Source organism: Spermophilus citellus, assembly GCF_964194105.1.
Source record: "Spermophilus citellus genome assembly, chromosome: 2".
Taxonomy (NCBI): domain Eukaryota; kingdom Metazoa; phylum Chordata; class Mammalia; order Rodentia; family Sciuridae; genus Spermophilus; species Spermophilus citellus.
Window position 1 is genome coordinate 160,092,273 of NC_138183.1, and position 27,948 is coordinate 160,120,220.

A 27,948-nucleotide genomic window follows, 5' to 3' on the forward strand; every position below is an offset into this window, starting at 1 on the left:
TCGCTGTTTTTCTTAGTAATTTGTTCTGCTCTTCCTCATGATTAGCCCACGTTAGTTGATGTTTTTATTATATATCCAAAGAGCACACTTTACCCATTTATTACCTTTAATGAATTTATTTATAGCAAAGATAAGGATACAAATATCTTCCATATATAATTGGTAAGATATTCCTTCATTTCTGGGACTGTAGCATATGCTATGCTACCCAGGCTGCAGACGTTGAAGTGAGAAGAATGGCGCCCCCTGGGCAGTGGGATGCAGAAGCCTGCTCATGTCCTCTGGCTCAGGGGCTAATTCACAAGATTTCCACTCTAAGAATCAACCTATAAATTAACATTATTTTCGAAAGATTGCTAAGACAGTTTGTTTTGCTTGAAATAGAAAAGATGGTTTAGTCAGAACAGACATCAACTTGACAGTGTCATAATGTTTAAGTAAATACTAAACATTTCTCATTGAATAAAATTTTGAAATATTTATTTATAAAGTTAATAGCTATCTTGGAAATTAAGCAATTCACTGAATATTCTTTCACACACATTTACATTTAATTAGTGCTGAAAGTAAGATGTTCAAAATTTCTCCAATATCAATCTGAACATAAAACTAACTTAATAAGATGAAGGTTCCAGTACAAATTTCCTAGTTAGTCATATCATCCTGGACAAGCCATTTTAGATCTCTGCCTTCACCCACATCAAGCAGGGGTAATCATAGCTTTTCTTAACCTGCCTTCAAAATAAGCAGACATAAGATTATGTGGTAACATTTTGCTTAAGTCACTAATCACAAATAAGGTAAACTATATAAGATTTTCATCATTCTCAGCTATTTTCTAATATTTGACTAATATTTTTATAACCAATGTAAAAATCGCATGTTTAATACTACAAAATTCAGTAGTTATACAAGGTGAAGTAAAATGGTAAATCTAGTCATAAGAATAAACCCATTCAACCATGTTCTCATTTAATCATGTTAAAAATTATAAAAATAGGTAAAATTTCACAAAAATATTTCTTCTTATGGTAGTTTAGGAATTCTTGCCCACATCAATAGATTGTCTGGCATCAGTCACGGCCTCAGGTACTCGAACAGTCATATTGTCCATAGATTTGGTCAAACAGATTTGGCAGCCCAACCGTGATCTGTACAGAAAAGGGATAGGTATGTTTATTAAGTATATGTCAGTGCAGTTGTTTAGTATGTTTTTATGTTTTCTTACCCAACACAGGAAATTAAGTAACCTTCTAAATTTTCTTTTCTTTTTGTTACTGGGAATTGAATGCAGGAGTGCTTTCCCACTGAGCTACAACCTCAGTTCTTCTTCTTCTTCTACTTCTTCTTCTTCTTCTTATTATTATTATTATTTTGAGAGAGGGTCTCACTAAGTTGCTGAGAATCTCTCTAAGTTGCCCAAGTTTCCCAGGCTGCCCTGAAACTTGTAATCCTCCAATCTCAGCCTCCCAAATCACTGGGATTAAGGTTGTATAACATCACACGTGGCAACCTTTTAAATTTCCATTAGATCAAACCAGATAAAAACCAGCCTGATAAATTAGAGGGTAACAGAACACAAATACGAAACACAAAAAATCCTGGTGTGCCAAAGCTTCATTTTAGCCTTTAGTTTTTATCAGTTACTAATTGACTCTCCAGAACTATTATTATTATTTTGTTTTTTGGTGAAAGAGCACCCAAACATTGAAATGGTACAATAGTGGACAAGAGAACATGAGCTTATTAGCAAACCTATTATTTGCTAGTAATAAGAGGTTATTAGCAAAGTCAGCAAACTGTTTATCAATTCCCAGATAATTAAAACCATACTGACTGTGGTGGGCCTTAAAGACTATTAGTTACTCCTGATGTTTACAAAAAGCTGTAAGATAGTGCTACTCTCTCAGAAACTACTAATGTAATAAGTGACACAGTTATGAAGCAGAGCAGATTACAGTAAAGTTAGTGAGAGAACAAATATGTTGTGGGGACACAGGCTGCACAAAGAGATCTGTCTTGTTCTAAAAGACAAAGCAGTGGTGCACTGTGGCCATTTGCTCATTCTCCTACAACTTCTACCTCCTTAAAGGTCTCTGACTCTAATATCTACTCAATGCAGACAGTGTCTCATACTTCTAGAGAAGGAGACAGACAGCAAGGCATCCCATACTGTAAATCCCACAAAACCCTGACATTCATGTAAATCTGAAAGACACTTTATCTGTCACTCCTGCCCTATTTCCCTGACAGTGAAAGTACACACAGGTTGTTAACCCTACTTCTAAGGTTGGTTTTCAATTCAGAGAAGTAGCTTGAAATAGCGAAAGTCCAAGGGCTCTGGGGCCCAACATAACTGAATTCAAATCAGAGCTCTGCCACCCACTAGTTGGCAGCCTTGTGCAAATCTACAATAACTAAATCTGCTTCTTAGCTATAAAATGCTGAGAATACTGTCTAAGCCTGAAAAGTGGGAATAATCTTCATTAAGTGCCTAGGCATTACAGTAAGTACTCAACATATAAGTTGGTATCAATTAGATATAATACTAATAACTACCATTTAATGAATACCACCAGGAACCATTCTAAGAGTTTATTCATTAACTCCAAAGAACAACCTATGAGGTAGGTGCTATCATTATCTTCATCCTGCATGTAAGAAATCTGAGGCCTCTATGTAGATTATCCATGGAAAGTAAAAGTAGGGAGTAATGACAATTGTAAAATGTATATTCACAGATAATTCCTTAATCTCTCTATCCATGTATTATTAATTTCACAAACATTTAAGAATTCCCTATTGTTAGGCACTGGAGACAATGACAAAATAAGACCTGGCTTCTGTACTATGTAAGAAAGGAAACAGGTAACCAGCAAGCAAGAACCTATAGGAGGTCTATCCACAAACAGGGCTAATGAGCTGATAATAGACATTGTTAATGATGGTGGTATATTTACGTAGCACTTAACTTCAAACTAAGGATATAAACTCAAAAGCTGATTTTCCCTATTTCTTTGTTTTGGAATGTATGGTACCCTAAAAATAGTTACATGCGGGTTACTAGCTTTGATTTTATTCCAGTATGCCAGAGAGCTGTGTAAATGCTGCATAAAACACATCATATTCATTCTTCACAAAAATATCTCTACTAAAACTCCATGTTCTTAAGCATAACAGACATGAAACATTAAAATCTCTTCTTTGCTCTCTGTTATCTTATTCTAACACCTGGAAATCTTATTATTGCTTGTGGTTGGTTTACATTTAATATAGTCCTTTTTATATCTTTTTACAACCTGTACCTCTTCTAGATGTAACTTTTCCTATTCCCCTTATTTGCTTTTTCTTTTCACTTAGAATATTATGTATTACATGCACATACAAATTCTTTTCTGAATAAAAGGGCAAGCAGTTAGCTATAGCTGAACCCTCTTATTAACATACACAAGAAGGGAAGGAGAAGAAGAGGTAGACTGGATTCGAACAAGATATATTCTATTTTTTATAATTATGTCAAAATGAATTCTACTGTCAGGTATAACTAAAAAGAACCAAATTTTTTTTAAAAAGACACAATTATCAGAATGAATCTAATGCAGTCACTAGATGTATTCTGTTATTCTTTAGGGAAAAAAAGGAAAGGAAGTGTTGGTAAAGAATGTGTCCTGAAGAGAGATGAGAGGGACAGGTAGATGGCAGCCACACCTGCTGAGCTTTGGTGTCTAAAGAGATAATATGTCCCCAGTCTTTCTTTCAGGGTTATCAGTCTCACCTCTACTAAGAGGGAAATGTACTATGAAAGCAAAAAAAATAAAATGATTCAACATGTCTGAATAAACACAAATGACCTAAAAACTTTGTGTGCACTAAATGATAGTTTATGTTCAAGTGTTTAACGAAATTGTAGCTACAAATTCCACATGAAATTAATAAAATTATTATTACAATTGCTTGTAATTGTTTCAAAAATTATTTTTCATTCGGGTTACCAAATCACAGTTAAACAAAGCCCACCTTAATTAAATAACAATTATTTAATTATCTTTCCCCTTGAATAAGTAAATCAACTTCTTATCTTTCCCCTTGAATAAGTAAATCAATTAGCAACCTTAACTTCAACCAAAACTAGATAATTATATATTGTTTCTTCAAAATTTCTGCTCTCTCAAATAGGTAAAATTTTCCACTATAATTTTGTTCAACTATCAAATCTATCCTTCAAGAACACTATAAAAAGCATTATGCTTAATTCCATCCTGCTAAACTGTGATAAATATTAATTCCTGCAATAAAAAATAGACTAAAGAAGATATATTAGGATCTAAAACTTACAATTCTTCCAATTTTAAAATTTCTTTTACTTTTGTTAAGGGGAAAGTTTTGTATAAGTCTTAACTATGGGACAGTGAAAGAGAAATGCCACATATTTAGTACATAAAACTTGTGACTGTTCCCTAAGCTGGGAGAACTCAGATGTTGTCTTCAATAAACAAAGTGACAGCATGTGGATCATTCCAGATTATGAGTACAAGTGAAGAACTCTTCAGGCTTACCTGTCTGTGAGCCCATAAGCCAGATCAAGCATGTCATTCTCCTCATCAGTGATTGCTTCTAACTTCTCATATATGTGATCTTCAAAGATGAGGTGACAAGTAGAGCAAGCCAAGGTTCCCTCACAAGCACCTGAAAAAGAAGCAATCACTGAACATACCCCTCCTCAACATTATACAATCTAAACCTGGCTTCCAACATTTAAATATTTCTGAATTTTAGAATCAGTGTTATAATACTAAATTATTTTCAGAATAGTAATGAATTAGGGATTACGCCCCACCATCACCCCCTACCCCACATTTTGAAATCACTCATACAGTATTTCACAAAGGCTCTGGACAAGATGCTATGAAAGAAAACATGAGACTATATAGATCCAGTACTAAAAAGCTTACAGTTTTAAGCTGAGACATGTATACATATAAAAATGTGTACATATTAAAACATATATAGCAATAGTTTATATAATAGCACCTAAGCTATTTACTTTTCCTCGAGAGCACAACTCAATTTATAAAGAAAGCAGTCAAACCTGAAGGTAAATAAGGTTAAATAGTCTTCCTTCTCAGTCTCTCATCACAATCAGGACAGAATCAAATAAGTAATTAAGCCACCAATTCTACATCTGTCCAGCTTCCACCATGCTGAAGTCTGCCACTCTGTAACCTCCACCTACTGATCCAACTGTATCCTGGAGTAAAATATGAAAAATAGCTTTCTGCATAGCTTAGACTATACTTCCTTCTCCAGCCTGAGCATACCTATGTTCTCCACATTTTTCTTACATAACACAGCTCCAAATCCCCTTCCTCAAGCCAGCTGGACTTTTCTTAAGATAGCATGTCTAGAACATATTAGAATTCCATTGAGGAACAGGGTCATGCAGAATCATATTCCAGCTGAATTCAACTTTAATAATAAGTTATTTAAATATTATTAAAAAGCTACTGCATGACTTTAAAGACTGTAGAGTACTAGGAGTAGCTTCAATTAAACCCAAATTCTTTTGGGGCCAATAAACACTATTGTATATAACATATATACCAGAACTACTGTTAATAATTGGTAACTTTGATTTGCCTCTGAATGAATCATTTTAATAAGTTGTTCCCACCTCATAATTCCAACATTTGTTAATCATTTTATTATCTAAAAAAAGAAAGAATGGGGCTAGGGATGTGGCTCAAGTGGTAGTGCGCTCGCCTGGCATGCGTGCGGCCTGGGTTCGATCCTCAGCACCACATACCAACAAAGATGTTGTGTCCGCCGAGAACTAAAAAATAAATATTAAAAATTCTCTCTCTCTCTTTAAAAAAAATAAATAAATAAATAAAAAAGAAAGAAATGAGAGCCTTCCCTAAATTTTCATTTTCATTAAATCAAATTCAAAGCAGTAATAGGATTACTGGAGAGAGACCATTCAGTGAAGTACAGGGAGTTAGAACACAGGCTCAGGAGGCAGCTGCCTGGCTTCATCCACAGCTCCTGTTTACTGTGCAACTGTGGGCTGCTTTATCCCCTAGCCTCAGCTTCCCCAACAGTAACTGTATCAACCACACATAGTAGTTTCAAGAATTACATTTGAGTGTAAGTAAATATATATATTGGCAACTATTATTGGTAAATTAAAAATAAGTACTGTGGCTGGGACTGGGGCTCAGAGGTACAGCGCTCGCCTAGCATGTGTGAGGCGCTAGGTTCGATCCTCAGCACCACATAAAATAAATAAAATAAAGGTATTGTGTCCAACTACAACTAAAATATATTTTTTTAAAAAAAGTAAGTACAATGTGAGTGCTTACTACTTGGTAATTATTATTATTTGGAAATGACAAGAAATTTTATAGTAACTCAATTTTCTTTATAAACATAAAAGGAATTAAACCCAAGAAGTTCAAGAAATGGACTAAAGTCATATTACTAGTTAGAGATTAGTTATGATTTCAGCTAGTTTTTCCAATGCTGAAGATAACCAATTCCTGCCATATAATAATCTGAGTCACCTTAAATATATATACATATATCTAAGTATATAAAAACCCTGAGATACTGTGAGACAAATATTATTATAGATATACAAGCTTAACTGGTTATTAAAACAAATATCTTACTTTTCTATTTATGTGAGTTTGAGGTACTTTATAAAAAGGTAAATGTATATACATTCTATATAAAGAGGGAAAGGAACTTCTTTATTGCAGTAAAAGAACTGGGGAAGTTTGACCTTCAAGTTAGGGGTCCAGGTTCTAGCTGGATGGACTACACCACTGTTTGCTGTGTCCTGGTTAAGCCTCAAGGGTCAGTCTTGTCTTATATAGAATGAGAAAGTAAGGCACATGACCTCTAAGGTCCTGCTAGTGTTGATTCATGTCTCTACAAAGAGAAGGTTGAATTCTTAATGGACTTGCTCATTAGAATTTAACAAACATCTCCTTGCCTTGATTCTTATTTTTATATCATCAATACTCAATTCAGATAAAGTCCACACTAAAATGGAAAAAAAAAAAAACCGAGATACTGTGAGACAAATATCAGGAAATCTTGTCTCCTTTTTGTCCTTAAAACAATGCATACAAAAGTTTCAATTAAATACGGATCCTGAGATTTGTTGCCACATACAACAGAGAAACCAGGTGCTGTGGCACATGCCTATAATCTCAGTGACTCAGGAGGCCAAGGCAGGAAAATCCTAAATTCAAGGCTAGCCTCAGCAACTTAGCAAGACCCTAAGCAACTTGGTGAGAACCTGTCTCAAAATAAAAAATAAAAAGGATCCAAGATGGCGGGCTAGAGGGAGATCCAAGATGGCGGGCTAGAGGGAGGTTGCATTCTGTGTCACTCCGGGACCTGGGATTCAAGTAGTGGGAATATTGTTTCTGGGTGACTTATTAAAGAACCCCGAACAGCTGCTTCTATGCAGGAATAATGGCGACCATGCCTGTGCAGATTTCCAGGCCTCAGAGTCAGTGCAGGACTCCCAGCTACTCACCCACACAGGACCTCCAGCAGCCATCAGGACCGTCCGCATCAACACCCTCGCAGGAATCCCAGCTGCTGCTCCCACGCAGGACACCCTGCCAATGTCCACGCAAAGAACCTCTAGCCACCACTCCAGCATGGACCCCCCATCTACTAAAGCAGGGCTCCCCCCGTTACTTCCATCTTGGGGCACTGCAACCACTGCTACAGCCCCCTACAGATAGTAGCCTGTACCTGGGAACACTGCACAAGATCTAGAGACAGCCACCAGCCACAACACTGCATGCCACAGAGCTGCATCTCTGAACACATTGCCCAATGCCACTGCCTGGCCCCACCCGACCTGACACCCCATCTCTGAAAGCAGCCACCTCCATCTTAGGACACCTTTGTCACCACCTTTAGTTGGGTAATCTGTTTTTGGCTCTCTCTATTGAGTTTTAGTTGGGTAATCTGTTTTTGGCTGGGGCTTAGAAGAAATATCAAGGTACCTATAGTCCCCAATTCCCTCCTCTCCCCTGCAGCAGCTAACCTGGCACAATGCTTGCAGCTACGCACAGCCAGTCCATAGCTTACAAAGCCTGGCCCTGAACTGCCCAATACAAAACACCTGTCAGCAGGTGCTTAGCCCCCAGTGCACAGCCCACAAGACCTCCAGAGAGATTTCTGACTGGGAAGTAGAAAGGGAAGGGGTGAGATACAGTTTGGAGACTAAATTAGAGACCAGGAATTGTAAGGTCTACAGACGATATAAGGAGATAAGACCAGCGCTCACATCACACAGGTGGGCCCCAAAGGAGATCCTTTGGGTACAGTCTCCCATCGGGGAATGCAAGTGCTATATCCCACCTCCAGGAGCTCCATCTCCAAGACCAACCCTCCCACCCTAATAATCTTCACCATGCTGAGGGTGAAGATACCAGCAAACAACAGACAAACCCACCTGTTGGATGAGAAGCAAAGCAAGAAAGATACTGATCTCCAACAAAAACAATTCTTGTTATCTTTCTTCGAGATTTTTTTTTCTCTTTTCTCTCTCTCTCTCTTCTTCTGCCTTAAGACATCCCCAACATTTGTGAAACCAAGTACTTTCCATGAACTAGGCTACTGAGGATTGGGATGTCTGAATAGTATATTACAGTTAAGTTGTATATTCTTTTATCTCCTATTTTTACATATTTCATGTTTCTGAATATTTGTTTTTTTGTACTCTCTCTATTGTCTTCCCACTTATTTGTGTCTCCCCAAAATCACTTTCTCTCTCTTCTGCTACTAACCAACTTCTTTAGATTCCTCTTTCACGTTTCCTAAGATCTAATAATTCTATATCCTCACTTCCTATCCCCTCAACATCTCATCCTACACCCCATCCCCGGTTCTCTCTTTGTCCACAATCAGAAACTGTAGACCCTTTTGCAAACTAACTGTTAATAGTGTAGATAATAACTGAACTCACCATTGCTATATATTGTGACAAAACTGTAAACATCTTAATAACAGCTATTTCTTTAAGGCTGTATATTGTTTGATTGGGATCTGTTAATATTGTTCTTCCCCTTAAAGGTGAGGTATTGGAACCTGGCAGGGACACTATAAGCCTATAGGGTAAAAGTTCTAATGCCTCAGATCCACAGTGCTAGAAGGGAAAACACACGAACGACATGAAAAAACAAGGGAAAAAAGTGTCCCAAACAAACCAAGAGACTACATTATTAGAATTCATGGCCAGATAAACAGAAGAAATGACAGAGAAGGAGTTCAGAATGTACATAATTAAAATGTTCTGTGAATTAAAGGATGATATAAGAGAAAATATAGGCAGCTAAAGATCATTTTCATAAACAGCTACATAAGCAAACACAGAAAGCAAAAGATTACTCCAATAGGGAGACAGAGATTCTGACAAAAAACCAAACAAATCCTTGAAATGAAAGAAACAGTAAACCAAACTAAAAACTCAATAGAGAGAGAAGATGGTAGGGAAGGGGAGGGGGGATAGTAGGGGATAGGAAAGGTAGCAGAATACAACAGTTACTAATAGGGCATTATGTAAAATTGTGGATGTGTAACCGACGTGATTCTGCAATCTGCATTTGGGGTAAAATTGGGAGTTCATAACCCACTTCAATCTAATGTATGAAATATCATATGTCAAGAGCTTTGTAATGTTGTGAACAACCAATAAAAAAAATTAAAAAGAAAGAAAAATAAATAAATAAATAAAAATAAAAACTCAATAGGGAGAGCCAAAAACAGATTACATCATTTGGAAGACAGAACATCAGGCAATAAAGACAAAATATATAACCTTATAAAAAGAACATTGACCACACACTTAAAATGGTAAGAAACCATGAGCACAACATTCAACAATTATGGGATAACATAAAAAGACCAAATTTAGGAGTTATTGGGATAGAAGGCGGCACAGGGTTCCAAACCAAAGGAATGAACAATCTATTCAATGAAATAATACCTGAAAAATTTCCAAACATGAAGAATGAATTGGAATATCAAATATTAGAGGTCTTACAGGACACCAAATGTACAAAGTCACAACAGATCCACCCCAAGACACATTATAAAGAAAATGCCTAACATATAGAATTTTAAAAGCCACAAGAGAAAGGAATCAGATAACATATAGGGAGGAAACCAATTAGGAAATCTTTGGATTTTTCAACTCAGATCCTGAAAGCTAGAAAATCCTGGAACAACATATACCAAGCTCTGAAAGAAAATGGATACCAACCAAGAATACTATATCCAGCAAAATTAAGCTTTAGATTTGATGATAAAATAAAAACTTTCCATAGTTAAAAGAACAACTAGAAAGCCTTCACTACAGAATATCCTCAGCAAAATATTCCAAGAGGAGGAGTTGAAAAACAACAATGAAAATCAGCAAAGGGAGTAATACACTAAAGGAAAAACCAATCAAAGAAGAAACCAAGTCAAGTTAAATACCAAAAATAAAAAAAAAATGGCCAGGAATACAAATCATATCTCAATAATAACCCTGAATGTTTAATGCCCTAAACTCACCAATCAAAAGACATAGACTGGCAGACTGGATTTAATAAAAAGACCTAACAGTATGCTGCCTTCAAGAGACTCATCTCATAGGAAAATACATCCATAGACTGAGGGTGAAAGGTTAGAAAAAAACATAGCCCTCATAAAGTAGACTTCAAGCCAAAGTTAATTAAAAGGAATACATTTCATACTGCTTAAGGGAACCATCCACCAACAAGACTTAACAATTATAAATATATATATGACAAACAATGGAACATCTACATTCATCAAACAAACTCTTCTCAAGTTCAAGAGTCAAATAGACCACCATACAATAATTCTGGGTGACTTTAACAGAACTATTTCACCACTTGATAGATCTTTCAAATGAAAGCTAAACAAAGAAACTATAGAACTCAGTAATAAAATTAATAACTTAGACTTAACAGATATATATAGAATATTTCATCCATCAACGAGTGAATATACTTTCTTCTCAGCAGCACATGGATCCTCTTTAAAATGGACCATATGCCACAAAGGAACTCTTAGCAAATACAAAAAAGTAGAGATACTACTCTGCATTCTATTAGATAATAATGAAATGAAATTAGAAATCAATGATAAAATAAAAACTAGAGGCTACTCCAATACCTGGAAACTAAATAATATGCTATTGAATGAACAATGGGTTACAAAAGACATCAAAGAGCAGATTAAAATATTCTAGAGGTAAATGAAAACACTGAAAAAACATCAAAATCTGGGACATGATGAAGGCAGTACTAAGAGAAAAGTTCATTGCATGGGGTTCATTCCTTAAAAGAAGAAAAAGTCAACAAATAAATGACTTAACATTACAACTCAAAGCCCTAGAAAAAGAAGAACAAATCAACACTAAAAGCAGAAGAAATAATTAAAATCAGAGCTAAAATCAATAAAATTGAAACAAAAGAAATAATTGACAAAACAAAAAGTTGGTTGTTTGAAGGAATAAATAAAATTGACAGACCCTTAGCTATGCTAATGAAGAGAAGGAGAGAGAAAACTCAAAATCAATAACATACGAGATGAAAAGGAAATATCACAACAGACACTATAGAAATACAGAAAATTATCAGAAATTATTTTGAAAATTTGTACTCTAGTAAAATAGAAAATCTTGAAGGGATCAACAGATTTCTATGGTCATATGATTTGCCCAAATTGAATCAGGATACAAGTTAAACAGATCAATTTCAAGCAATGAAATAGAAGACACCATCAGAAGCCTATCAACCAAGAAAAGCCCAAGACCAGATGGATATACAGCTGAGTTCTACAAGACTTTTAAAGAAGGACTAACACTCCTCAAATTATTTCATGAAATTGAAAAAAGAGGGAACACTTCCAAACTCATTCTATGAGGCCAATATCACCCTGATGCCAAAACATCAAAGAAAGAAAACTTTAGTGTCTCTAATGAACAGAGATGCAAAAATTCTCAATAAAATTCTGGCAAATAAAATACAAAAACATATCAAAAAGATAGTGCACCATGATCAAGCAGGGTTTATCCCAGGGATGCAAGGTTGGTTCAACATACAGAAATCAATAAATGTAATTTATCACATCAATAGACTTAAAGATAAGAATCAAATGATCATATTAATAGATGCAGAAAAAGCATTAGACAAAATATAGTACCCCTTCATGTTCAAAATACTAAAAAAACTAGGTATAACAAGAACATACCTCAACATTGTAAAACTATCTATGCTAAGTCCCAGGCCAACATCATTCTAAATGCAGAAAAATTGAAAGTGTTCCCTCTAAACACTGGAACAAGACAGGGATGCCCTCTTTCACCACTTCTATTTAACATAGTTCTTGAAACTCTAGCCAGAGCAATTAGACGAAAGAAATTAAAGGAATACAGATAGGAAAAGAAGAGCTCAAACTATCACTATTTACTGATGACATGATTCTATACCTATAGGATCCAAAAAATTCCACCAGAAAACTTCTAGAACTAATAAATGAATTCAGCAAAGTAGCAGGATATAAAATCAACACCCATAAATCAAAGGCATTTCTGTACATTAGTGACAAATCCTCAGAAAGGGAAACTAGAAAAACTACCCCATTTACAATAGCCTCAAAAAATTAAAATAAAATACTTGGGAATCAACTTAACAAAAGAGTGAAAGACCTCTACAATGAAAACTACAAAGCACTAAAGAAAGAAATTAAAGACGTTAGAAGTCGGAAAGATGGAAAGATTTCCCTTGTTCTTGGATAGGCAGAATTACTATTGTCAAAATGACCATACTACCAAAAGCACTACACAGATCTAAGGCAATTCCAATCAAAATTCCAATGACATTCCTCATAGAAATAGAAAAAACAATCATGAAATTCATCTGGAAAAATAAGAGACCCAGAATAGCTAAAGCAATCCTTAGCAGGAAGAGTGAAGCTGGTGGCATTAATATACAAGAACTTAAACTCTACTACAGAGCAATAGGAACAAAAACAGCATTATTGGCACCAAAATAGACTTGTTGACCAATGGTACAGAATGGAGGACACATTCTCATATTAGACAAAGGTGCCAAAAACATATATTGGAGAAAAAATAGTCTCTTCAACAAATGGTGTTGGGAAAACTAGAAATCCATATGCAGCAAAATGAAATTAAGCCCCTATCTCTCACTGTGCATAAAACTCAACTCAAAGTGAATCAAGGACCTAGGAATAAAACTAGAGTCCCCGTGTCTAATAGGAGAAAAAGTAAGCCCAAATCTTCATCATGTCATATTAGGCCCCAACTCCCTTAACAAGATTCCTATAGCACAGGTAAGCACAAGAAATAAAATCAGGAATCAATAAATGGGATGAATTCAAAATGAAAAGCTGCTTCTCATCAAAAGACATAATCAGTGAGGTTAACAGAGAGCCTACAGAATGGGAGCAAATTTTTACCACACACACATCAGATAGAGCACTATCTCTAGGATATATAAAGAACTCAAAAATCTTAACACCAAAAAAACAAATAACCCAACCAATAAATGGACCAAGGAACTGAACAGATACTTCTCAGAACACAATATACAATCAATCAACAAATATATGAAAAAAATGTTCAACATCTCTAGCAATTAGAGAAAACCAAACTACTCTACAATTTCATCTCACTCCAGTCAGAACGGCAGCTATTAAGAATACAAACAACTGTAAGTGTTGGAGAGGATGTGGGGGAAAAGGCACTGTCATACATTACTGGTAGAACTGCAAATTGGTACAACCAATATAGAAAGCAGTATGGTGATTCCTTGGAAAACCTGAAATGGAACCACCATTTGACCCAGCTATCCCACTCTTCGGTTTATACCCAAAGGACTTAAAAACAGCATGCTACAGTGACGAAGCTACATCAATGTTTATAGCAGCACAATTCACAATAGCTAAATTGTGGAAACAACCTAGATGCCCTTCAATAGATAAATGGATTAAAAATGTGGTATATATACACAATGGAATATTACTCAGCATTAAAAGAGAATAAAATCATGACATTTGCAGGTAAATGGATGGAGCTGGAGAATATCAAGCTAAGTGAAGTAAGCCAACCCCAAAAATCCAAATGCCAAATGTTTTCTCTGATAGTGGATGCTGCTCCATAATGGGGATGGTGAGGGGAGAGCATGGAAGGAATGGAGGAACTTTAGATGGGGCAAAAGGGAAGGAAGGGAAGGGAGGGGGGATGGAGGTAAGAAAGATGGTGAAATGAAAAGGACATTATTACCCTAAATACATGTATGAAGATACGAATGGTGTGACTCTACTTTGTGTACACCAGAGACGAAAAAATGTGCTCAATATGTGTACTATGAATTGAAATGCATTCTGCTGTCATGTATAACAAATTATAATAAATAAACAAATTTTTAAAAAAAGGACTGGGGACATAGCTCAGTGTAAAGTACTCCTAGGTTCAATCCCCAGTACTAAAAAGAAAAAAGAAAAGAAAAAGGGAATTGCAAGGAAAATGAAATTCACAATCTCAGTCAGGAAAGGAAATGTGTAAGGGCTTCAGAGACAGAGGGTCTCCATATAAGGAGCTTGAACTTGCCCTGTAAATCCATTATTCTCCATATCATTTCCTGATACATTGAGTGGGTAACTTTTTTACATGCTCAGGTAAGTCTTTCACAATGTATTGCCTCGGAAGTGATACCTGTAAGGGGGTACATACACCTGTCTTTCTGGCCCTCTTCTCCCTGATTCAGCCCTAGGAACAGTGATAGTTTTAAACATCTGCTGCAGGTTATAGAAAGCTGGTTTTAAGCAGGAAAATGACAGAACATACTTTATTTTAGATAGATTTGAGATGAACAACATAGAAGCAAAAGCCATGAGATTTCACCAATAGGGGAAAGGAAGGAGAGAGAAAAGAAAGAAGCAGAAAGGAGAGACTGTTCATAGAGAAGGCAAGTCCAAAAGAAATGGCTGAGGAAGTGAAGAATAAAAAATATGTGATGTTAGAAAAGCCCAGGGAAGAAGAACGTGCATACAATGTGGTTTCAATCATCTTAGAATAGAGAAAGGATTCAAATACCAATAAATCCCTCCTGAAAAATTTAGTACATTCCTTTTTCTTTTTTTAACCACCTAGCCAGCTGAAATGAAAAGTAACCATTCCCATTCCAGGTCTTCATACATTCCTCTACTCTCTCTGCCCTAGGAAGTCTAGATTCTTTTAACCTTCTCTTACAGTTCTTATTTTTATTGTCTAATAATATTCATTGCCCTTCTCAGGAAACTTGTCAATTGTTTCCACACCTTGCATAAGCTGCCAAACTCAGAGCTGAAGAGTATCCTAATAAAAATTTTACAAAAGTTGTATATAGGAGTTTAACTTTTGATTCTTACATGCTAAGCTCCTATTGTACATTTTAATGCCATATTTATTCTTTAAACAAATGCACATTCATGATCCCTCCTTCTCTTATGGTTCCTTTCAAAGTTTTTTCCTACCACAAAAGGTTATCATCAACAGATTATATTTTTCTTATTCTTTGTACTATGAAGAAACTTACTAGAATACTTTGTACTAGGAAGAAAACTGAGACAATAAAATCAACTCAGCCTGTGTAAAAGGGCTAACCCTAAACTAGAGACTCACAATTGTCAGACTGTGTTATAAGTATCACTACAGCATGAGATCTGTAGCAAAGATTTACAAGACCCCATGGATAGAGCACTTAGTGGAGGAAATATTCACTCATGCAAAACTCCACAATAAGACAATAATCTGAGTAGCGTTTTTGGAGTTTGTGTTGAGATTTGACCTGTGTTTTATTTTTTTTAAAGGAAGAATTTCAGAGAATCATAGAAACATGTTTCTGAACAAAGCATTTAAATAAGATAAAGATCTGGGTATAAAGAGAATCTAAAATAGAACAAGTGGCTACTGAAGGGAAAAAAATAGTTATGTCTTTTTCTGTTCTTTTTCCATCTCTTTTTCAATCTGCGTGTCTTTAAAGTTTTCTTTCTTTCTTTGGCCTTAGTACACTAAGACATTCAATATGATGTTAAATAAGAGTAGCGAGAATAGACACCCTTGCCTAAAATTGTACAAATCTCGTATGTCAAAGTTTCTCAATGAAACAAAATGTAACATAGAAAACTGGGTTCTTATAGTCCAGAAATCTACAATCCTCAGACATTTTTTATTTTAAATACACTTAGGTAGAAGAAACATTTGACATAAAACATCTAACATTGCTTTGCCTACCTTTCAAATAATCAAAAATGCTTCAAACTTTGAAGAATAGTAATTACCAGAGGAAGGGAAGGGGGGAGAGGAAATCTGATCATGTACAAAAGGTACAAGGTTTCAGTTACACAGAAGGAATAATATTTGAGATCTACTGCACAGCATGGTGATTACAGATAGAAATAATATATATTTCAAAACTGCTGAATAAATTTCAGAAATCTTCCTACAAAAAAATGAAGTGAAGGATATATTAATTAGCAATTCTACATTGTGTGTGTGTGTGTGTGTGTGTGTGTGTGTGTGTGTGTATATATATATATATATATATATATATCTCAAACATCACATTGTACCTCACAAATTTTTACAACTATGATTTGTCAACTAAAAACAGTAATAAAAAATGGTTGGTACCTTAGCACAGAGGATAATCTGATTTAGGGACACATTACAGCTACATTGATATTAGTTTCAGATGTCAACATTTTATCCACTGTCCTTGCTTGGTTTTTAACTTAAAGGTTTACACACTTTGGTTCTGCTTTTCTGTTGCTGCATTAACATTCTGAAGCTTTTTCTTCTAAATTAATAATGACACCTATCATGAAGGTTTTTGGTTTTCTTAACAGCTTTTTGTCATTTTTTTTAAGAGAGAGAGAGAGAGAGAATTTTAAGATTTATTTTTTAATTTTCGGTAGACACAACATGTTTATTTGTATGTGGTGCTGAGGATGACATTCAGATGTCTGTAAACTGCGTGGTTCACATAATGCTGACAAAGAATGCCAGATATGTTTTCAACCTAAAGCAGTACCACTTTAGTCACAGTAATAAATGTAAAATGTACAATTCACCTGGCCTGCCACCTCAAAATTATAGGGCTTGTGACTATAGTTTTGGTTTCATAATACTTATAATTTTGCTAAAGAGTAAGAATCTTAATATGGTTAATCTATACAACTTCAAACCTGCATAATTTATAATTACCCTAAGATGAGTAAGGCATGGTTACTAATTTCAAAGATGGTGATTAATAAAACCTCTCCTGAATCAAATTTTTTTCTTTTGAAAACAGGAATAATGATACTAAGGTTTTGATCAAATCTTCAAAAATTCTTGTCAAAAATTACTTCTTAGAAAAAGTTAGATAATTGCAAACAATTGCTCATTTCCTTTCATGTAATTTGATTGCTCTCCAACAGGAAAAGATAGTTTTGCATACGTCCATCTTATATTAAGGTCATTTTGTATATTTGTTATGATGCTAATAAGACAGATTATTCACCCCCACACCTAACCCCTTCACACCTAACCCCACTCCTAAATATGAATCTAGTAGACAGCTGCATGGGAATATTATATATTAAAAATACAAAATTACCTATAGACGTAAAATCGAATTTTCTAAAGATTGGTCTAGCATAGTCAGAAATACATTAATAAGTACGATAGGAATAAAATAAAATTTATATAAATACTATTGGGATCTTCCAATTTAAATTGTTTCTATTAAAACAGACATGGGAAGGAAAGAACTAGCATAGAAGAGATAGTAAGCTAAGTAAATTCAATCCCAGATGTGCAACTGCCCCCTGGTGACAGAATATTGCAATTCACTCTGAAAACAATGCACAATTATCTATAATATGTTTGTGCATTATCAATGCACAAAGATCTATAATATGTTGGCAATAAAAATGTTCACGAATCTGGGTTTACAAAATTTACAACTGTCATTTTTTAAAATTTATTCACTCATTATTACTTCATATATGGTGAGGAATACAATGGGAATGGTTTTATCCCTCATCAGAGTTTACTGGGAGAGAGATACAAATACACAAGATACACAAAGAAATGTAAATTACTGGATTGTGATAAATGCTAGAAAAGGATAGTCGAAGGCAGATGAGTGGGGTAAAGAGGAGAGAGTTATAAACACCACTATCTTAGTCCATTTCATGATGCTATGACAGAATGCTACAGACTGAATAATTTACAAACAAGTTCATAACTGGTTCAGGGTAACAAGAGAAACCCCACTAAGGATTAGGTGGCTGGGCGAACAAAGGTTTCTTTTTGTTATCTGAACCCATTATCCTCTATCGCAGCAATCTGCTCATGTCTTCCACAGCATTTCTCATAATCATAGTAATTGGATATTTGCCCTTATACGATGTAAAGAAGTATACAAACTGAGACTTGATGAGAAGCAGCAAAGAGGCAATTTGGGGATGGGGGAGAGAGGATGCATCCCAGCAGAGGGTAAAGTATGTACAAAGTCTCAAAAACAGAAATTTCAGGTAAGTTCAAGCTCTAGATAAGAAGCCAGTGTGACCAAAGTAAGAGAAAGAATGAGAAATGGAAGAGAGGAAGAATAGTGGATGGAACAGGTAATGCAGAGACTTGTAGGTTAGGGTAAGAAATATGGATTTGATCTAAGAGGAAGGGAAGTCACTCCTGGGTTTAATCAGGAGACTGACATATCTGTGTCATGACAAATCACCCTGGCTTCTTGGCTCAAGTGTAGAAGCAGGTTAGCAGCTTCAGGTATGCAATGACTGGCCAGCCCCATATGACAACCATAGGGATGGAGTCAACAGTACACATTGGAGACACATCTTGGAGGCACAACTGACAAGAGGTGCTGATGGGCTGGACATAGCAAAAGCATAAAAGATGCTCCCAGTTTCAGGCTTGAGCAGCTGGGTGGTGCTCATCAATGAGATGAGAGATGCTGAAGAGGGCAGGCATGCAGGATCAAAATCTGTTTAAATATGTTGAGTTTAAAATACCTTTAGAGTTCCAAGAAGAGATGTAAAGTAGGGAGTTGGATCTGTAAGACCAAGACTCAGAGGGAGAAAGATGTAAATTTAAGAGTTTATTGGGATTAAAGGTCATAGAATGGTTGAGATCACCCAGGGAAAAGCTGTAGACTATGGATTTGGTCAGTCCACATGTGGAGTTTGTTGTTCATCTGTTGACTATAACTTATGACAAGGGCAATATTTAGAAGGTCTTCTATACTCAGCTTTAGGAATTAATGAAATAACTGCCCTTTGGTGATGTCATAATTGCCTCTTCTTTATAAAAAATAACGTTCCAGACGTCTTGATTTTGTTTCTTTTATCTTTATTCTAAAAAGGAGTCTTAGACCTATTTCTTGTGAATTTCAAGCTTACATATACATACCAAATTTCCAAACATACTAGAGTCCTTGATCTTTAAAGCTTCCTTCTAAGTCTCAATATGTGAATTATATGACACCAGCAGAATTTTTAATCAACCCTCTAAAGAGTGTGTTGGCATTAAATTTTCTATATTTCTGGGGTATTGAAAGAAAATACTTTAGTGCTTATCTCTGTGATGTGATTATGGGAACTTTCAATTTCTTTTTTAATGTTTTTTTTTTAATTGCCACAATGAATCTGTAATAATACCTATGTTAACAATAACAGCTAATATTTATTTAGCACTTACTTGGATTGATTCATTTGATCTTTACAGAAATATATGAGGTAGACACTAATATTATCTTCCATCTTACAGATGAGAACACAAGATATAAAGAGGTTGGGTGCCTAACCACAACCACAGCTGATAAAACACAAGCCAGGGCTGCCCTCTACTCTTAACCATGCCAATAAGCAGCTTTCAAAAATATATGTATTTTTTACTATGATTCATAGCATGAATTCTATTTTAGATCATGACCCAGTACAAAAATACTCTGTAAAATACCAGAACAATATTTCATAAAGAAACACCCTTGCAAAGGATGGTGTGTTTTATAGGTTCTCTTCTTCTTCCTTTGAAATGCTAGTTGGAAGCCACTAAATTAATCTCATGACCCAATAATAGTTACTACTGGCAGTTTGAAAAACACTGTACTGCAATGCATAGTCACAAATGATGAAGGAAAAAGTATTTTCAAAAAATTAAAAAGATATCTAAATATTAACGTTGCCAAACACTTGTTTTAATTTAGAAGAAATTAACATAAATCAGCTTGTGATAATTATCTATACAAATAAGGTATTTTACTTTATTTTGAAAAAGATTTAGCTTCATGTGAAAGAGATTGAAAGCCATTTAAATAAATGTTTAAAATAAATTTTCATCTTCGTGATTATTTTGTTAAGTAGTATACTTAACAATCTTTTGATAACCAATAAGAATAAATACCCTTCAGATAAACAGGCAAATAATTTGAGCACACAATTTATAAAACTACCTTTTTCTAGGCAATTCCATCCCCAGGAATTTATTGCAAGAAAATTACAAAACACATAGAAAATAACTTCTTAGGACGCTCTCTTTAATGTTATTTATAATACTTAAAAATTATAAGACACCTAAATTTCTAGAGAAGACAACAGAGTAAATAAATCATGGCATACTTACACAATAGAAAAATATGTTTAAAGAATGCTAGTCCTAAAATCTTTATATAATTCAAAACTCAAGTTGAGATTAAATTTCTCTTAGAAGTAAATGCAAAGAAAGGCAGGCAGGGGTACAGATGCATATTCTAGCAAATAAAAACATCAGCTATTGCAGATTGAGGTATGTATCTGAGTGCCTGTCTATAACTACATCATCAGTGCTGCTTGCCATTATCCTTATTCAAGAGATTTCTGTGAACTTAAAAACATTCCTACTTTAATGCAATTTTTCTAAGCTCTTTCCCTATTAGTATCTACTCCTTAATTAACAGCATAGAATGTCAACATAATTGTTTAGCCTTCTTTCTGGTATGAAATTTGTTTAACTTCCCTCCCAAAGTTACTGATCTGAGAGTGTATTTCAGCACCATACCATTCACCAAATGAAAGTTTAATTAACACTGTTCTAAGTTATTAGTATTCAGATTTAAATTTTTTCCAGCTACATAATATTCAAAAGTTCCAATGCATACAGCAGCATGGTTCACCCATTTCTGTCAAAGATCAAGAAATATTTCTAACATTCTGACTCAGTAAATCTGGAGTGGACCTGAGAATCTACATTTTTCCAAGGTGATGTGGGTGGCAACGGTCAAGAGAACGCTCTTTTGAGAATGACCATTCCAGACAGAGATGGTACTTGAGCAAAACTGATCCTGAGAATCAGTAGGCCTGAGGACCTGTAAAATGGCAGCTGCTGAAACATGGGCTTCATACATGTGGTTAAGGAATATGTCAGAAGTACAGAAATGAAAACTCTGTAAATAACACTTTTTATTGATAAGTTACCCTTCCTAGGAAAGTGAGCTGACACTTATCATAAATCAAAACTATTTAAATATGCTTCTGTGACATGATATTGAAAGATACCTAATAATGATATTATCTCCAACCTTTAAATTCCACTCCCTACTCTCAGCTTCACATCACACAGATAAACAGTAAGGTGATAAGGTCACAGTAGATTTCTGGCCATGTGGCTATTTAAATTCTTTCCAAAGAATAAAAAAACAGTATCACTCCATTCTCTATAATGAAAACACAATATTAGCACCTCCTAAATCTTAATATTTTATGTCATAAGCTACAGGTCAAAATTCCTCAAAGAAAAAAGTTGAACCCTATTCAATAGTTTCATTTATGAATTTAAAGAAATGTTCCATACTTACCAAAACCATCAATATCTAGATTATTTTCAACCACAACATCTAGAAGAGAGTCACCAACTTTTCCTTTGGTTGTTAATGTTACACCATCATTGTTTATAAAGTGGACTGTTATCTTATCTTCTGAGCTGGAAAAGAACAGTTGTTCAATGTTCTTAGTAATTTCAAAATACAACTTCAAATAATCATTTTAATTTGTAAATTCAAAGAAATAAAGCATGTGCACATTATAGGAATATGCTCTTTTACAGTATTTTCTTTCCTTTCCAAAGTTTATTTTGGTCTAACAGGATGGCACACACCTTTAATCCCAGTGACTCGGGAGGCTGTGTCAAGAGGATCGAAAATTTAAGCCAGCCTCAGCAACTTAGCAAGACCCTACCTCAAAAAATAAAAAGGTCTGAAATGTAGTTCAGCAGTAAAGTGCCCTGGTTCAATCCCCACTACCAAAAAAAAAAAAAAAAAAAACATTTTGCTCTCAGTAGTGTGATCACTATCCAGATGCCTGATAGAATAAGTGCCAGAGAAGCAGAGAAGAGACTGCAGTCGAGAAACAACAGTTTCAGAGTTTTTTGAGTATCTTAACATTTCATTTGGGTTGACTCTGTGTACCCAAAAATCAACAGAACTACAAAAGGTTTTTAATTGTTTACTTGCTTGAATCTTTGAAAGATAAATATATCCTTTCACATTTTACTATATTATCTATCAGCAAGCTGACTTAAAATTCCTTCCCTTTTTATCAACGCCACTACAAAATTTGGCAAATTATTGTAGTGATTAGATCCTTACCCTCCACCATCACCATTTTACTTTTTACATCACAATTGAAAAGATGTATTTCGACTTAATAAGCTATAATTTTCACTACTAGCAACAGATGGTAATAGTCTATCAAATAAAATTTTAATATAAGCCATAATTAAATAATTTCAGAGCTAAAAATTATCAAATCTAATTATCTCATTTCACAAATGAGGCAAGTGAAGCCCCAGTAACTGAATAAGATCCTCCCTAACACTGAAAAAAAGATTCTATTAATTTAGAATGATCGTGTGTGCGTGTGTGTGTGTCTGTGTATGTGTGTCTGTGTGTGTGTCCCACAAAAGGACCTGTGTCCTCCCACTTCTTTTTGTAACAATAACTAAATTGCTAAAAACAAGTTTTCTTGCTGGGGTGTGACTCAAGTGGTAGAGTGCTTGCCTAGCACCAGGGAGGCCCTGGGTACAATTTTCAGCACTGAATAAAAGGAAAACCTACTTTCAAACATTAATCATGATTTTACTCTAGACAACTGCCTTTTTTTTCCAAGGTAAAGTGGCTGAGAATAAAGATATTCCAGAAGCAGGGAGAATGCTGTGGAGGGTATTAGAAGAGCACAGACCAAGCATGGATGCAGAAGAGCTATTCAGGAGATAGTACTGAAGATTTTGGAGAATATTTATATGCCATAAACTGGGAGACAGTGAGGAAATATTGTTCAGATTTCTGGTATGGGCAAATGGGTGATACAGTTTAGGGTGAAGAGAGGAGTTTTTAGGGAAGATGGAAATTAGTTCAAGTTTAAACTTATTTCATTCAATAATGGAAAAACTAGATGAAAATGTTCCAAAGCCAGATGGTAATATGGGTCTGGGCCCAGGAGAAAACTCTAGAGATTTGATATGAACAAATATCTGGTAGTTAAAGCCATAATAGAAACTATAGAAAGAATTCCATCATTTTTTGAAATTACTGAAAACCAGAGGTTTTAGGATTGCTGTTCTGGTATATGTTGCTGTTCCGGTATACATTAGAGCTAAGTTTATAACAAAAGAACTAAAAATCTCTTACAACAGCCCCCATTTCTATAAAATCAGGATAACATTTATCTTATACAGGTTTTTTTTTTTTTTTTGTACCAGGTACTGAACTCAGGGACCCTCAACTACTGAGCCACATCCCATCCCAAGCTCTATTTTGTATTTTATTTACAGACAGGGTCTCACTGAGTTGCTTGGCGCCTCACCGTTGCTGAGGCTGGCTTTGATCTCACGATCCTCCTGTCTCAGCCTCCTAAGCTACTAGAATTACAGGCGTGCACTACTGCACCTGGCTTCTTATATAGTTCTGAAAACAAACACAAAATATCTAAAATAATAAAACCCAACAAACACTGATTGATAATCTTTAAAATCAAAGCCTTTTTACTGCTAAGAACATGACCTGCTAATATGTACCGAAAGCATATAGTCCTATTAAAACAAAAGTTAAGTGAGGATATTAATCAGTTCAGTAAAGGAGAGGAAGTGCAAAGTAGAAAGGAAAGGTAATTCTTCTGTCCAAAGAATATGGCACTTAAGATTCAAAAGGTAGAGATTCTAGTCCTGGTTCTGACATTCATTAGGTCATCATAGGAAGTCACTTGTTTATAAGTAAACCTGGGATAAAATAACTTCACCAAGCTGCAAACTAAAGAATTAAAATGATTTTAAGAAATTAAGTCTGTGAAAATCCTGTGTTCCTTAAAATAGTAAACCCATGTACTTCACCCAAATTAATTTTTATCTGTTCACTGTCAAAGATTAGCATTGATGGATTTTTTGGATGTTCTTCTTCCAGTTCTAAGAACTAATAAAAGCTTTTAGCTGGTCCCCAAAAGGATGAGATTCCATGCACTGGGAAACAAATATAACCCCTTTTAATCTTCTATCATCACCAATTAATCCATCATCACTGCAAACTGCTTTCTTCACTTGTTACCCTTTACTCAACTTTACCAATTACTTTTATCTTGTATTCTGCTTGACCATAGCATACATTTGTGTGTTTGCTATGCTACAGTTCTTGGCAGCCTCCTACTAAAAGAGTAAGTTGCAGCTGCTTATGACCACATTTCCACAATATACTGTATCCGGGCACACTAGCCCAGAAAAAGGACCCAGTCTAGGGTTCCTACTTACACAGTCACCTTAACTCTCCCAAATAACTCACTAACTATAGACTAAAGACTGGGATTGTAGCTTGGTGATCAAATGTTTGCCTTGCAGGTATGATGCCATGGTTTCAATCCTGATCTCTAGTATAACAACAACAAAAAAAAATCAGCCATTATGGTGCTTGAAAACCAAACAAAAACTACTTGAGTTCTAGACCTGGTTTTGCCGACTACTTAATGTGTAATTTTATTACCATTTATCTATCCCTTCCTACCTAATAGGATTGTCTTAATAGTCAAATGAAGTAATATATGTGAAAACCCTTTACAATCTAAATCATTCCAAATGGTGTGTCAGGGTGTTTTACAATAAAAGTTAAGTTGTTGGGTTTTTTAATTCTGACAAAATTATCTAAATGTTAAACTTCAAACTCATAACTACAGCTTCTAGAATAGATCTGTCCAATTGAACATTGTGCAATAACACAGATGTTCTCTACCTTCAATGTCCAACAAGGCACTGTTAGTCACATGAAGAACTGAGTATTTAAATGTGGCTAGTGTAACTGGTGGACTGCGTCTTTAATTTTATGTAATTTTACCTTACACTTCCAATACCCACACGTAGTTAAGCAGTAACAAACAGCACAGGTCTGGGATGAGAACTGGAAAACCCAGTTATACTTCCAAAGTCTATAATAGGAAATACAACATTCAAATCCAAATAATAAAGGTGGGGAAGATAATTCCCATTAAGAAAACAACACTCACGTTCACTTAAATGCTAGTTACATAGATATGTTCAATATGTCCTAATTTATACCCAAGTTTCAAGAATGCATCCAAGAGAGCACCCACACAGAATGTCAAAGGTATGTAAGAAAAATAGGGACAAATCCATCCAACTTGTCTTCTCCATGATCTCACTCACAGTTCATGAAACAAAAAATTCAGTGAGCATACACCTCAAAACAGATTCATGGGGGATAAGATGCATCAGTCCCATATTCTCTTCTCAGGTACCTTCTCAAGAAGAAACTGGAAAAGACAGCATACAAATCCCATATCCTCTCTATCCAGTTCTTGCCTCCTACCACACTACACCCTGGGTGAGGAACATATAAAAATCTCCACCATACTGCTACAATCTGAAGTTGACTGAATTTTATTTCCAGTAAACCTAAGGCATGATTTCGAAAAACAAATATGATGCCAGGCATGGTGGCACATGCCTCTAATCCCAGCAGCTCAGGAGCCTGAGGTAGAAGGATGGCAAGTTTGAGGCAACTTAGTTAAGCAGGGCTCTAAGCAAATTAGCAAGAAATTGTCTCAAAATAAATTTTTAAAGAGCTGGGGAAGATAGTACAGTGGTTAAGTGCCCCTGGGTTCAATCTCTAGTACCCTCCCAAAAAATCCCAAGAATAAAAAATTCCAATGTTGAGAAATTTTTTCAGATCTTTTTAAACATTTAACACAAAATCCTCAACACTATCAGCCTAAGAAGCAGTAGCTGCTGCTGCTGCTGCTAACACAAGGTATCTACTGACCTCTCAGTATCTGCCAGGCACAAGACTACCTTCATCACCTGTATTATCTCACATAATTGAGGATTGTCCCTACCACAGGAGAAAGGAGCACTGGCAGGTCAGATCAGAATTTCCCATTGTTAAAGGGCTGGGACCTTCCAGAAAACTGAGCACAGAAGCCCCCCACCCTCAAACCCCAATTCTTGAGATCAAGACAAAAAGATTTCAGACAGGTCCTTCAGAGTAACAGGCATGAATTTATTAGATGGGATGGGAAAGGAGGACACTCTCAAGGCCAAGAGTGGGTCCTCTCAGGAGAGGGACAGCATGGCTCTCCTGCACTCCAATTTTATTGCGGATCCCAGAGGAGTTTCTAAAGGGTCCAGCCCAGGTTCACATCTTCACTTTTGACCAAGAGCAGGATGACTTCAGACTTTCACGTCCCCACTGCCACAACTCTAAATCACTTTGGCCCAGCCTGATGGATTTTAAATTGGATTCTTAACTAAAAATTCTTACAGGTCTTATGGTGAGACGGAATTATCCTTATCTCCCTGAGTTCCAGGATCTGGGTCACGAAAAGGGTCACAAAAGTCTCCCACCTCACAGTAACTTGGGTTCCTCTTAGCGACATTATTTCAAGTCTGCATTTCTCCTGCTGATACCAGGTAGTTAGATGAGGAAGGCGACATATCCTGTCCACTTGGGCTGCAGGAAAATTGCTTCTTGGAAAAGATAGCATGTGGGAAGACAGCACAGTGGGCCCATTTTATATAATTATTCCCTTCTGTTCCCAGCACCCGTATTTGTTCCCTTACCACTATGAAGGTCACTGCCAGTTCAGGGCAAAGGTTACTGTGATTCCAAACCACTATAGGAGCCAGCAGTGGCAAGTTGCTAGTTTCTCCCCAGACACAGGAAGAGCTGGAAAAGAAAACCGGGGGTCCCAGATCCCAATTTCCCCCCAGGCCTGGGTGGTTAGAGGAGGAATTTCGTTTGAGGGCAGAAGGGAGGCGACACCAACCACTTTCAGGACTGAGCGGCCCACAGGGCTCAGGAGGAGGCGGAGCGAGGGACCGGTGTCCCTGGAAGGGCCCCGCACGAAGGCGCCAGGCGAGGACCCCGCATCGCAAAAGGCGGCCTAAGGAGCGCAGCCCCCGGCCGGGACCCCACTGTCCGCCCGCGCCTCACCTGCTCCGCGCCGACAAGCTCAGCGGCCGGCTTGCCCACGCGCCGCCGCCCAGGCCCGGCCCCGGGTTCCCCGGCAGGCCGCTGGTCCCCGCATGGGGTCCGGCGAGGAGCAGTGGGCGGCGGACCGAGCCACCCAGGGCCGCGGAGGCGATACGCAGGAGCCGGGAACTCCCCGCGGCGGCCATGGCCCACGGTCGCTAGCTGCTGGATGGACGCAGGCCGCCCCAGCGGCGCGGAGGTGAAGGCTCGGCGAGCTGGGCGGAAGGACGCCCGAGGGCCGCGGCGGGGGGCGGAGCGTCTGGGCGCAGTCCTGCTCCCTGCGGCCGCCTGCCGTAGACTCCGCGCCTCTTGCTCGCGACCTATAAAGCCCTAGGTGCGGCGA

The 27,948-nt window shown here is 36.4% G+C and overlaps 1 protein-coding gene across 1 annotated transcript; it reads right to left on the minus strand.

Moving 5' to 3' along the window:
* Window positions 1-96: 96 nt before the first annotated feature.
* FDX1 (ferredoxin 1) lies at window positions 97-27,919 on the minus strand. Its single transcript, XM_081281526.1, has 4 exons — window positions 27,567-27,919; window positions 21,936-22,060; window positions 4,557-4,686; window positions 97-1,151 (listed from the first exon to the last, which is right to left on the minus strand). Exons 1-4 carry the CDS (start codon window positions 27,749-27,751, stop codon window positions 1,037-1,039), a joined length of 555 nt encoding a protein of 184 aa, XP_081137652.1. The 5' UTR covers window positions 27,752-27,919; the 3' UTR covers window positions 97-1,036.
* Between the last annotated feature and the right edge of the window lie 29 nt (window positions 27,920-27,948).